The sequence below is a fragment of the Rhinatrema bivittatum genome, chromosome 1, assembly GCF_901001135.1.
Source record: "Rhinatrema bivittatum chromosome 1, aRhiBiv1.1, whole genome shotgun sequence".
Classification (NCBI taxonomy): Eukaryota; Metazoa; Chordata; class Amphibia; order Gymnophiona; family Rhinatrematidae; genus Rhinatrema; species Rhinatrema bivittatum.
The window spans coordinates 461316963-461331636 of record NC_042615.1 but is presented as its reverse complement, the minus strand read 5'-3'; the positions used below and the strand labels follow the sequence as shown (position 1 = coordinate 461331636).

General features: G+C 42.8%; 1 protein-coding gene across 4 annotated transcripts in view; it reads left to right on the top strand.

The window, feature by feature from the left end:
- The window catches only part of TTC39B (tetratricopeptide repeat domain 39B), a 284247-nt gene that overhangs the window by 169292 nt on the left and 100281 nt on the right, over positions 1–14674 (top strand). For all 4 annotated transcript variants that reach the window (XM_029605819.1, XM_029605828.1, XM_029605809.1 and 1 more), the window contains one exon: positions 12507–12574. In XM_029605819.1, the coding sequence (XP_029461679.1) occupies positions 12507–12574 (68 nt within the window). The remainder of the gene's footprint in view (positions 1–12506; positions 12575–14674) is intronic.

Below are 14674 nucleotides of genomic sequence, written 5' to 3'. Positions count from 1 at the left end.
CTCCATTATTATTATGAAAAATGACTCTTTCATGTATAAGGTGGTAAAGGAGCCCTACACGGGCCGGTGTTTCGCTTGAGTAAGCTTCTTCAGGGGCGTATGGAAACACTTCAAAGTAGAGCCATAAATCTAAGATAAAATCAATAAAGAAAAGACATTGCATACTTGTAGGAAGGTGAAACAATTACTTATCTTATCTCGTAACACCACAGCTACCGTTTTAGACGGGACCAGACGTCTCAACCATCTTGGAAAAAGGAAATGGAGGAACCCGAACCGAGGCTAGCGTCTCTTTAAATACGTCATTCGGATGACGTCAGCCATCAGCAATGAATGAATATCAGAACACCTGTCAAAATGTACTGAATTCAAAAATGATCCAAAATTCAACCTAAAAATGAATATAAGTCCAATTCACTATTCAAACCAAAGGGATGAACAGTTTTTAGACGATAGATCCACCGCTGTTCAGACTGTAGCAATATACGTTCTCGATTGCCTCCACGCCAATATACAGGGACATGATCGATCGCACAAAAGCATAAATCATCAAATGAATGTCCTAATTCAGTGCAATGAGATACTAAAGGTTCCTTTACTCTAGCATTTCGAATATTGGAACGGTGCTCTATCATTCTCGTCTTAAGCAGACGTTTTGTTTTTCCAATGTACATTAGAGAGCACGGGCATTGAATTAGATAAATGACCATGGTGGATTCACAAGTGGTATGGTGTTTCAAAAATATTTTGTAGCCAGAGGGAACAATCATTTGACCTGAAATTGTCAAGGAGGAAGAACATACAGAACAGGAACTGCAGGGCTTATGTGAGCCTGGTGACATATCCAAAGTATGTGATGTCATAGAAGTGTCAGATTTGACCAAAAAATTTTTTAAATTCATGGCGCGAGAAAATGTAATGCGGGGCGGTGTATTGAAAATGACATTGGTTTGCAAAACATGCCAGTATTTGAGTATAGATTGACGAATCTTGGATGCCACTGAGGAATACGGTAGGATGCAGGTATGACGTGAAGAATCTTCTGCTGGTCGTGGCAAAAAAAGCCATTCGCGATGCGAATATTTTGCACGTAAATAGGCCTTTCTAATACTTGAACGAGGGTATCCCCGGGCTGAAAAACGGTCACGCAACATTTTTGATTGTACCTCGAAATCCTGCACATCAGTACAAAGTCGTCTGAGACGAATAAACTGACTAACTGGTAAGTTACGTTTAAAATTTCTCGGATGTGCACTGGAAAAGTGTAAATAGGTATTTGAACAAACTGATTTCCGGAAAAGCGATGTAACAAATTTCCCATCAATGATGGTAATTCTTATATCCAAAAATGTGATAGAATAAGTTTCAATGGTGGCAGTAAATTTAAGATGGCAATTTAAAGCATTCGTCTCAGACGACTTTGTACTGATGTGCAGGATTTCGAGGTACAATCAAAAATGTTGCGTGACCGTTTTTCAGCCCGGGGATACCCTCGTTCAAGTATTAGAAAGGCCTATTTACGTGCAAAATATTCGCATCGCGAATGGCTTTTTTTGCCACGACCAGCAGAAGATTCTTCACGTCATACCTGCATCCTACCGTATTCCTCAGTAGCATCCAAGATTCGTCAATCTATACTCAAATACTGGCATGTTTTGCAAACCAATGTCATTTTCAATACACCGCCCCGCATTACATTTTCTCGCGCCATGAATTTAAAAAATTTTTTGGTCAAATCTGACACTTCTATGACATCACATACTTTGGATATGTCACCAGGCTCACATAAGCCCTGCAGTTCCTGTTCTGTATGTTCTTCCTCCTTGACAATTTCAGGTCAAATGATTGTTCCCTCTGGCTACAAAATATTTTTGAAACACCATACCACTTGTGAATCCACCATGGTCATTTATCTAATTCAATGCCCGTGCTCTCTAATGTACATTGGAAAAACAAAACGTCTGCTTAAGACGAGAATGATAGAGCACCGTTCCAATATTCAAAATGCTAGAGTAAAGGAACCTTTAGTATCTCATTGCACTGAATTAGGACATTCATTTGATGATTTACGCTTTTGTGCGATCGATCATGTCCCTGTATATTGGCGTGGAGGCAATCGAGAACGTATATTGCTACAGTCTGAACAGCGGTGGATCTATCGTCTAAAAACTGTTCATCCCTTTGGTTTGAATAGTGAATTGGACTTATATTCATTTTTAGGTTGAATTTTGGATCATTTTTGAATTCAGTACATTTTGACAGGTGTTCTGATATTCATTCATTGCTGATGGCTGACGTCATCCGAATGACGTATTTAAAGAGACGCTAGCCTCGGTTCGGGTTCCTCCATTTCCTTTTTTCCAAGATGGTTGAGACGTCTGGTCCCGTCTAAAACGGTAGCTGTGGTGTTACGAGATAAGATAAGTAATTGTTTCACCTTCCTACAAGTATGCAATGTCTTTTCTTTATTGATTTTATCTTAGATTTATGGCTCTACTTTGAAGTGTTTCCATACGCCCCTGAAGAAGCTTACTCAAGCGAAACACCGGCCCGTGTAGGGCTCCTTTACCACCTTATACATGAAAGAGTCATTTTTCATAATAATAATGGAGGATATTTTTAATTAATTTTTGAAAAAGAAAAAATACTTTTTTGCATTAAAGTTATGATGAAGGTGAATGATAGATAAGACCGGTTAGTGTCTGCTTGAGAGTGACACATAACGTCAAGGCTTGCTGACACCTTCTTAGGCTAACAATTCATTTGTTATTTGGGTTCCACATTTTTGGGTGATTTAGATTATATGTTGTGGTTAACCGTCGACTCCTTTGTGTGAGTAGGGTAATTGAAATCTCCCATTATCATTGCACTGCCAAATTGGTTAGCTTCCCTGATTTCTCTTAGCATTTCATCATCTGTCTGACCATTTTGCCCAGGTGGATGGTAGTATACTCCTATCACTTACCTAACACACATGGGATTTCTACCCATATAGATTCTACTGAGCATTTAGTCTCTTATATGATCTTTATCCTGTTGGACTCTATACCCTCCCGGACATAAAGTGCCACACCCCCACCAAGTTGATCCTCCCTATCATTGCGATATAATATGTACCCCGATATAGCACTGTCCAGTTGGTTATCCTCCTTCCACCAGGTCTCTGTGATGCCAATTATGTCAACCTCATCATATACTGCTATACACTCTAACTCTCCCATCTTACTTCTTAGATTTCTGGCATTGGCATACAGACATTTCAAAGTGTGTTTTTTGTTAGTATTAACAACCTGCTTTTCAGTTGTTAGGGATTATTTGGAAATCTTTAGCTCAGGTGATTTTTTACATATAGGCACATGGACTACGTTTGCTTTTATTGGAACCTTTCTGTTGGGATGCACTAACTCTCCTGTTTCATTAGTATCCTTCAAGGATACATTTCTCCGAGCTATGCACTGCTGAGTGACTGTCGACTTTTCCCCTTGTTCTAGTTTAAAAGCTGCTCTATCTCCTGTTTAAAAGTTAGTGCCAGCAGCTTGGTTCCACTCTGGTTAAGGTGGAGCCCATCCTTTCAGAGAAGTCTACCCCTTCCCCCAAAATTTCCCCAGTTCCTTACAAAACTGAATCCTTCTTCCCTGCTCCATCGTCTCATCCACACATTGAAACTTTGAAGCTCTGCCTGCCTCTGGGAACCTGCGCGTGGAACAGGAAGCATTTCAGAGAATGCCACCCTGGAGGTTCTGGATTACAGCTTTCTACCCAAAATCCTAAATGTGGCTTCCAGAACCTCTCTCCCACATTTTCCTATGTCGTTGGTGCCCACATGTACCACGACAGCCGGCTCCTCCCCAGCACAGTCTATAATCCTATCTAGGTGACGCGTGAGGTCTGCTACCTTCGCACCAGGCAGGCATGTTACCAGGCGATCCTCACATCCATCAGCCACGTTCTCTCAATATATTTGCTCCAAATTGAAGCCAAGCTGAATTCAAGTCCCATGTGACTTTCAACATATGGTTATTCAGGTGGTTTGAAGTTTGCTTTAGAGAAGGCAAACTTGTATTCTAATACCATAGTAGTGACTGGATGTTACCTCACAAAACTATCAACTACCTCTCCAATGTCACCTTGAGCAGCAACATAGTATTTTTCTAGTACATCTCAGTCTTTTTTCTAAGAAGATATAAACTGTATATTTGGATTTTAGATTTGATTACTTGCCTTTCCGAGTCAGAGCTCAAGGGCTTACAATTTACATTTTTACCTGAGGCAACGGTCACAAGGATTATCAGTGGGAGAAGTGGCATTTGAGTTCAGCTTTTCTAGTTATCAGCCTGCAGCACTAACCCCAATTGGGTTCAGTTATCTGTCACACCCCCCTCACTTGCAAAAAATTGTTTACATTCTCCTAGTATTCTGTTCACCTTGTTTGCTTTGTGACATATTAACATGTTAGTTGGCAGCAGATAAAGACCTCTGTCATTTTTCAAGTTTTTTCTTTTTTTTCCCCACCCCTTCAAATAGCTAAAAACAGATTTTTGTGTCATCAGCAAACAAGCGTATATATATTTTTTAAAACAAGCTCTGGAGTGTGCCAGTTGTCACTTTACCTTCTGTAGAGTGAATTTCATTGACAACCATTCTCTACATTTTGTTTTCAGCACCCTCATAGGTGTGGAATCGTTTAGCCTAAGTCCCCCTTTTTCCAGAAGCTACGTTGGTATGATCCACACTTGTTGGGCTGCTGGGCAACCAGAGTTCAGAGGAGAGCCTGTCAGTTGGGAGAGGAGGGTCTCCAGGACAGGAGGGCGGAGTTCTGAAGTTTTCTAAAACTTGAGCAGAACAAAAGGTTGTGTACCTCACATGATGGAGGCCCAGGTTTGTGAGATCCCTGATCAGAGAACGTATCCCACGAAGATCTTTGATGTGTCTCAGAGGGGATAGTCTACTCTTTTATAAACCCAGGTTAACTAGATGACTGGAACTGTGCATGAATAACTTAACTGAAGGTGAAGAGAGGAGCTAAAGTAGTTATCTAATGTCATAAATTTATGAAGTCCAAATACTGATAATTTTATCTAGCCTCGGTTTTCTGTTTCTTCTTTGGAAAACCAGTCAAGAAGTCTCCATAACCTTCAGAAGGCTACCATTGTCTTAAATGTGCAAAGTAAATGTAGGATGAATATTTGAAGCTGAGAAGTGGGGGCTCTCTGTCCAGATTCTATGAAAAGAAAATTAACCAGACTGATGTGAACTCTTTTTCAGAAGACTTGTAGTTTAGGTAAATCCCTTCTCGGGGATAAAACTTGAATAGAATACTTTGATCAGAAATGGGACAAATTCCTTTCTGAACCTGTAGTGCAGAGCTTTCCAAACTTTTCATGTTGGTGACACACTTTTTAGACAAACATAATTTCACGACACAGTAATTCAGTCTACTAGTAAACGAGAGGTTAAAGGTTAAACGAACGAAACATATTTCGACAATTTATGTATGTTTCCTTAAATATATACATAAATAAAATGTTTCACGACACAACCTATATCATGAAAACCTTAAATTTATATTAAAAATATATATTCCAAGATTCATGTTATTGTTATAATTTATGAGAAACAATAATAAAACAAATTGTCTGTCCCCCACACACTCATCTCTCTCCTCCCCCCAGCACATGTCTGGCCCCCACACACTCATATCTCTCCCCCTCAAGCACATGTCTGTCCCCCCAGCACGTTTGCCCCCCACTCACTCATCTCTCTCCCCCCAGCACATGTCTGGCCCCCACACTCATGTACCTCGTCTTTTTGATTGTTGCCAGTTAAGTGCTTCACTCCCTTCCATGATCACCAGACACTGCTGCTTGCAGTCAGTACTCCTCATGGCCAGGCCTCATCCGCAGCAGCAGCCAATGCAAGGATGGCTGGGCTCGTTCCACCCACCAAGCCCCCCAAAAAAAACGCGATTGACAGCAAAAATCACCCAATAATAAGCAACCCATAAACTGAAAAAAAAAAAGTGAATCTCTAGAAAAAAATAAGCCCAAATTCGCATCAGAGTTGACCGGGCTTGCACGACACACCTGCACACTGCAGGCGACACACTAACGTGTCCCGACACACAGTTTGGAAAGCTCTGCTGTAGTGTATTGAAGAATGTGAAAAGACTAACTTCTGTGAAAGGGAAATACAATATGAAAGTCCTGAAAAATGACTTCTATGATTTAGTATTTGTGCAAGTATAGTGTCTAGTACTTGGGGTGTAGATACTGTATCTTAGCATAACAAAAATAGCTAAGCCTAGGGTAAAACCTCCAACCCTTGTGCTTGTAAGCCAGTGATCTGATTATATCTCACAGTTTCTTCTTTGATGAATTTTGTCCAACAGAAATGTCTTTACTTTCAAGATCATCCAGGGGTGGCTCAAGACAATCTGCTACCTGAGGCGAAGGATGAAATGGCCCCCCCCCCCCCCCCCCCATGGCCTGGTGCAGGTGAAACCACTTGAGGGCCAGGGCAGGGGGAAGGCAATGGAGGGTGAAATGACTTGCCCAAGGTCACAAGGAATGGCAATAGGATTTGAACCCCGGCTTCCCTCGTTTGTAGCCCACTGCTCTAACCACTCAGTTTTTGGGCCTGTAATTTTTAAATTCTCAGTCTTTGCATCGGCAATAAGGGGCACCGGAGAAATGTTTAATGGGGCAGGGCAGCCTTTGGCCGCCCCATCCCCTGCATCTAGAAATGAAGGACTCCTCCATTCCCTATTGCCTGCCTCCCACCCTTCTCCAGGATCTGCCCCCTGGGGGTATGAGAGGTTGGTGAATGGTGGGAGTCTGTGTGTGTGACACACTCTCTCTTAGGGCTGATACAAGGGTATTAGACACCCTAGACAAACCTTACAGCCTTTCATTCCCCCTTCCCTTCCCTCATAATTAAAACTTATGCATTCTTTTTCATTTTAAAAATGTATTAACTTTCCCAACCTAAAAAGATTGCATATGGAAACTAGACATTAAAGTACAATCTTCTGACGTAAAAATATCACTTGCAACATATATATTATATAGGCATACACTGCAAAAAAAGCACACTTTCAATAATCATAGTTTAATAGACTTAATAAACTACTTTTCTCATAGTAATCAAGGTGGTTTACTGGATCCCATATGGTATTAGGTCTATGGTAAAGTGCACTGGGTGTGCACTTGGCCCACAGAAAGCCAGGAATAAACTGAACTACAATTCCAATATAGTAAGCCTTCCATATCATAACTGCCAGCACTCAACCTATGAAAAAGCCATACAGCAAATATTACATCAGGCCCCAAACACCAATACACCTCCTATTAGGAAAACAGATTAGATCCAGGTTATTGAAAAAAAACCCTACACAGAAACTACATGCTAGCAGTAACCTCAGTCACACATGCAGAACACAGATAGACTCTCATCAAATACAGAATAAAAAGACCATAAAATATAAATTGAAACGTGCAGACAAAAACTGAAATGGAAATCACAAGAAGCCAAACTCTATAAGCAATGCCAACACAATAAAAAAATATAAAACATTAAACATACCAATAAAAAGAATGTCAAATCCGCTGATAAATTCAGCCAATTAAAAACATATATAAAAATGTTTAAAATATTACCAAACACTAATAAAATATTTCAAAACAGCAGATAAATCACATCCATTAATTAAAACTAACAAGGATAAAAAGAAATCTCCCACTCTCCATACCTGGGAACTTTACATTTTCAGTCTTCCTGGGATTGTCATTGATTGGAGGAGGGTGCACAAACTTTAACCTCTCTCACGCACACATATATACAGGTACTCTCACACATGCACACGTGCGCAGTCACTCTCTCTCATAGATACACACATACACACAGAACCCTCTCATATATACACACACACACACACACATACATACACAAACACATGGCATATGCTCCCTTTTACAAGCTCAATCACACACACACACATATATATAGAAACATAGAAATGACGGCAGAAAAAGACGAATCGGCCCATCCAGTCTGTCCAGCAAGCTCCCACACTTATTTTCCCATACTTATCTGTTTCACTGACCACCAAGTTCAGGGCCCTTGTTGGTAACTGTTTGATTCACATTTCCTGCCATTGATGCGGAAAGTAATGTTGGAGTTGCATCAAAGGTGAATCGTAAGGCTTAATGGTTAAGGGTAGTAACTTCTGCATCAAGCAAGTTACCCCGATCCTTGTTTACCCAGACTCTACACACACACACACACACACACCCAGACTCTACACACACACACACACACACACACACACACACCTCCCTTGTTTCCCCTCCTCCGGAAGCACAAGATCAGCAGCAGAACCCTTCTCCTTCGGCCCATCAGACTTTTCCTTTTTCTTCTAGCCTGGGGCCCTGTTGCTCTTGTCCCTGAGGGCTAGGGAGGTTAGCGCGATGGCACTTCTTTCAGCTAGCAGGCCACGCTTCTCCTCCTGCTCCTGACTGCCAGGGGGCGGCTGATGCTTCATTTTGTGACCCACGCTGCTCTTCATGTTCCCGACGGGGGTGGGGGGAGGCTATTGATACTTCTAGCGTCACCGTGAGCCCCGCTGCTCTTCCTGCTCCTGACTTTCGGGCGGGGGAGGGGGGAGCTGATGCATCTTTTTGCTACACTGTGGGCTGGGCTGCACTTTCTCCTGTACCTGTGACTGCCAGGGGGACGGGGGAGCCAATGCTTTTTTTTTTTTTTTGCTGCCTGAGCACCGCATTGCTCTTCCTCGCTGACTGGATGAAAGGAGGCTGATGACAATTCGTGTGGCCCCACAGGCCGCACTTCTTCTCACTGCGAGAAACAAGTGCCCGCACAGGCTGTCTCTGAGCCAAGTAGCAGTGCTGTCCTGATTTAGCGTCCCCCCTCCCACCTCCACCTTCACGGATGGCCCTGAGGGGTAGTGGGCGCGAGGAGCTGGCCCATCAGTTCTTCCGTTGGGAGGCAGAGCTCTGGTCTCGAAGAGAAAGAGATGCATTGGGAGGAGGTGAAGTGGCTTTTCAGCCACCTTATGAGAGCACGGTAGATGTCTGCCATAGGCTAGCAACAGAAACCGTGCCAGCAGGTCACTGCGCTATGCCGACAGAATGAAGGGTGAGGCGGCTGTGGCAGGAAGGTTTCAGGGAGCAATTTTGCCGTCTCAAAATCTTGCCGCCTGAAGTGGCCGCCTCACCCTGCCTCATTTATAGAACCGCCGCTGAGATCATCCAGTAAGAAACTTATGGAAAGTGGAGATCTAACAACCACCTGTATAAACTCTTTATCAGCATGGAAATAACAAGCTGACCATCAAACGGGTCAGAGCACGTCCCAGTCAAAGATGGGTAGCCCCCATAGTCTGAAGGAAGGCCAGCTACTAGAACAAAGGGATTCCACTGATAATTGCAAAAGGGAATATGTAAGCTCTAGCTGCTATTTGGGATGCTGTCAGGCATATGTGACCTGGATTGGCCAATGTGGGAAACAAGATAATGGGCTTGATGGACCCTCAGTCTGACCCAGTATGGCAGTTCTTATGTTCTTATGCTCATATAGAGACTATATATAGGATTCCATTCATCTATGTTTAAGGACTATAAAGAAACTAGCAAACCCAGACATTGGCAACAAAGCAGCAATCACACACAGCACTGTAGCAGTTTACGACATGAAAAGAAATATAGCTCTTCTGCAGAGCAGTTTGGATTGCCTGAAACTGTGACCTTTGGCTCTTCCTGCTTCAGGCCAGGGCAGTTTGAGGAGTCAAATTGAGTGGATTAGAGACTTTTGCTGTTCATTTGGATAGCTAAGTATAGAAAGATGTATCTGTATAGGGTTGGCCTACTGTGTGGTTAGTGATATACAGCAGAGTCTCAGTACATTTGTAGTACTACTGATTGGTCTCTCTCTATTTCACACACACAAACACTTCCATAACAGGTATGCTTGTAGAACTCTTCCCCCCAAAAAACAATAAGTACTTCGCATATAAAACATATCCCATTACAGCACAACAGCTTCAAATAAGCTGATTAATAGTTAGATATTTCACACACTGAAACATACATACAAACATAGAAATGACGGCAGAAGAAGACCAAACGGCCCATCCAGTCTGCCCAGCAAGCTACGCACTTTATCCATTTTTTTCCCCTTTTTTTCTCTCCCACCTGTTACTATTGGCTTCCAGTACCCTCCAGCCCTAATTCCCCTCCACCCCACCACCAATTTAGAGAGCAGGGCCGTATCTGCATCCAAGTGAACGTCCAGCTCAATTAGGGGTAGCAACTGCTGTAACAAGCAGGCCACACCCTTACCCCATACTCTTACCCACCCCTGTTTTTATTTTTTTGTTTGTTTTTTTGTTTTTTGGGGTTTTTTTTGTTTTTTTTGGAGATAGCAGCCCTCCATCCTTCCGCTCCGTGAAGGTGGAGCACCAACTACTGGCCACTGGCATCCCGCTCCGTGAATGCCTCTGTGGCTACTGCCGCTCCGTGCAGTGTTTGAATGCCTCTGTGGCTACTGCCGCTCCGTGCAGTGTTTTGCTGCCTCCTCTTTATTCACGCCCTCTAGACTTGATGGATCCACAATGTTTATCCCACGCCCCTTTGAAGTCATTCACAGTTTTAGACTTTACCACTTCCTCCGGAAGGGCATTCCAGGCATCCACCACCCTTTCCGTGAAGAAATACTTCCTGACATTGGTTCTTAGTCTTCCTCCCTGGAGCCTCAGCTCGTGACCTCTGGTTCTGCTGATTTTTTTCTGACGGAAAAGGTTTGTCATTGTCTTTGGATCATTAAAGCTTTTCAAGTATCTGAAGGTCTGAATCATATCACCCCTGCCCCTCCTTTCCTCCAGGGAGTACATATTTAGATTGTTCAATCTCTCCTCGTATGTCATCCGATGAAGACCCTCCACCTTCCTGGTCGCCCTTCTCTGTACCGCTTCCATCTTGTCCTTGTCTCTTTGTAGATACGGTCTCCAATATTCAGTAAGCTGTTTTTAGAGGACTTGTCCTGGATATTCAGTGGGATAAATATCCCACTGAATATTCCCAATTAAAGTTATCCAGCTACCCTTAGCCGCTTAACTTTAACATAATCAAGTATTCTTTTGAATATCTCCAGTTATGTATAAAGATATTTGGTTATAGTTAGCCGGATACCTTTATATTTAACCAGCTGTATTCAAAAGAATATAGCCAGTTAAATAGGCTGCCTGTTTAAAAAAAAAAAAAAAAAAAAAAAGCACATTGTGGGCCTACAGGCCTATCCCATCCTCTACCTGCTTCCCATCCAAGCTCCAAAGACCCTGCAGGGCTGAACCTGCAACCCCCAACCCATTGCACCCTGATGCAGTGTTTAAAATTAGATTTGAGGGCCGGGAGTCATTGCCGGTCAATCTTCCCACCCCCACCCCATGTTCCCAGTTCCCAATTTGCTGTAACATACGGTGCTTTGCAGGTCCCTCCTCGCCCCCACCTAATGCCCACCCCAACCTTTTCCCTTCCACCTCCCCCCCCCCCCCCCCCCCCCCCCCCCCACTGTACGTTACATTTTTGTAAACCTTCATCCTGGATTGCGGTCGCATCCTCCCATGATCTGGGCTCAGCACTGCCGTAGTTAGGTTACTAGGAAGGGAATGTAGCCGTACAACTCTAATTGGGGATATTCATTGGGACGTTTATCCCGCTGAATGTAAGAACAAATTGGGACTTGGGAACATGGGGTAGGGGAGGGGATTGACCGGCAATGACTCCCAGCCCTCAAATCTAATTTTAAACATTGCAACAGGGCGCTATGGGTTGGGGTTGCAGGTTCAGCCCTGCAGGGTCTTTGGAGCTTGGGTGGGAAGCAGGTGGAGGATGGGTTAGGTCTGTAGGCCCACAATGTGGAGCGGGGAAATCATTTCCGTTCATGCTTTCAGTTTTTGAACATTTGTGCATAATTGTTCACGAGGACATTTACACACCTGCTGTCTAGCAGGCGTGCCTTGCTAAGTAAGGTACGTTCAGTCCTGCCAATATTCAAAGCGGACTTACAGGTGTACATGTGAACTTCAGCCCTTTTCAGGCTTTTACAAAATTACCTTCCCTAATTTACCCATATATTTGGAGGGGGGGGGGGGGGTTAGAGGGCAGTTTTGTAAAAGGTCATTTCACTGTTTTACCCCAGAAGTCTCTTTGAAAATGATCAAACTTGTATATAATTTCCACCTTGATGGTGATGCAAGAGCAATGCCTTCACTGTCCACATCAGACATCATAAATGCACTCCTTATACATTTAGTAGCGATAAACGTCTATTGTTTTAATTCTTTATATTTCCTTATCAGAATTTGAATGTGCTGCATTTTAATACTAAATCTAGAAACCAAAGCCATCTGATCCTCTGTACCAACGTGCCACTGTACTGTGCACTGAATAATGTAGAAGTTATTTTATACTTCTTTCTCTTCTTTTTAATAGAGGAAATGCATGCGGAGATCTGTTACGCTGAATGTCTACTGCAGAAAGCTGTTCTGACCTTTGTGCAGGTAATGAAGGAAGCTTCTCCTCCCTGCTCCATGCTAACCAGCTGCTGAGAGACCAGACATGGCTGGATTATTTTAGCATTTGTTGTTGCATCAGAGGCAGGTGGATAATTAATCTGGCAGGGGATGATTACAGTTTGTCATGGAAGGCTCTGCCAATAATCAGTGTGCCAGTCACAGCTCATTCATTTATTTACTTATATATTTATTTACAGTTTTTCTAGACCGACATTCGTTGGGAACATCATATCAGTTTACAGATAACACGAAATGTAGCGCAATGGCTTTACAAAAAACTGTGTTTCAACATATCAACAACAGGGAGGGGGTAGAATAAAAGGGGTGAAATGCATAAATAGTAGGTGATAAGTAATAAAGGCACAATAAATAAGCTTAGGGGAGTCCCTGAGACAAAAGCAGAGGCAACACAGCATCTATGATAAATGACATAGGCTGCAAAATCTCGAGTCCCTGAGGTCTTTATGGAGGACATTTTCAAACAGCCCACCTAAATTAGACAGCCAATGCGTTCGCAAGGTACACACACAAATCTGCTGGGAAAATTACTCCACCAAATCTACCCACACAGAACTGCAGGTGTACTTTTTACATAGAGGATGCCCATTCAGACCTTGCTTGGAAGTTTTATTCCCCTCTGAAAGTCCTCTGGTTTCCTGTGTGACATGAATTTGTGGTCTCAGTCACAAATCACATATCATTAAAACCACCATCAATAGTCACCAATTGTGCTGAGAAGTGAAAGGCTGCACAGGAATGAAGACTGAAGAACCTTCTCACTCTCAGAAATAGACCTCCCAGAGTAGGCATGATATATTGGCAGGGCAGTGTGGGCAAACTTGCACAGCTGCTTTCCGTGCTGTACCAATTCCAGAGGTGGCCAACTCCCAATCCTCAAGAGCCACAAACAGACCTGGTTTTCAGGATACTAATAATGTGAGATAGATTTGCGTGCAATGGAGGCGGTGCATGCACATTTTTCTCATGCTTATTCATTGTGAATATCCTGAAAACCAGGCCTGTTTGTGGCTGTTGAGGACTAGAGTTAGCTACCCCTGACCTATTCTGTGGCTAAATAAGAGGCAGTAGGCTGGGAACTAAAGATATGCATTCGTTTATCACAAATTAGGCAATTTCAATGAAATTGTCTAATTCGTCGTGGTTCGGGGGACCTGAACCACAAAACGGATTTTCCCCAAACTTCGGGGAAAATTCGTTTTTCAGGTTAGTGTGGGGGGGGGGAGGGGCACATTTATTAAAAAAATAAAAAAACACCCCAACCCTTCAATTTTACTTTCTTACAACCCCCCCCCCCCCCCCCCCCCACCATCCCGATTCCTCCCCAAGACTTACTAAAAGCCTGGTGGTCCAGCGGGGTCCCGCGAGCAATCTCTTCCTCCGGGCTGTCGGGCCTGCTGCTTTTTCCAAGCTACCATATCCCTAATACCACCATAGGGGACTTGCTGACACAAGCCTTCTTGTCATACCCCTAGTAGCAGCATAAAGGACTTGCTGCCTGAAGCCAAGATGCCATACCCCTAGTAGCCATATATATGAGGAAATCATACAATTGCATTTAAAGAGACCTTGTATAAATCATGGGAAACTGGTGAATTCACTTATTTGTGGTTTATATTTGAAAGCCACTTTGTGTGATCAAATGCCCATATGTTGTTTATCACAGGTCTCTTAAATTAATTTGTAAATTTTATAGTTTTGATATCATTTTATGAAAATACATTTTGAAATACAATATCATCGAATATAAACGAAAGACACTTATCTTAGTGCATCGTATACAGATATGCTGCCCGACACAATTCGTGTTTTGGAAGCTTGCCTTCCTCAGGGGCTCAAGCGATAAATCTTTGTAGCAAGACTTTCTGGAATAAAGAATATAAAGACTGAATTGCCCATATAAATTTCAACTAAAATGAGACGTTATAAAATACCTAATATATATAGGCTGGGGGTTTCTTTCTGTGGATGAGAGAGAAGTGAATAATTTCACAGACTGGCAACTTGCACATTTTTTCTTGTAAGGAAAACTAGCCTCTGTATGTTTTTGGGGTTTTGTTTTTTTTT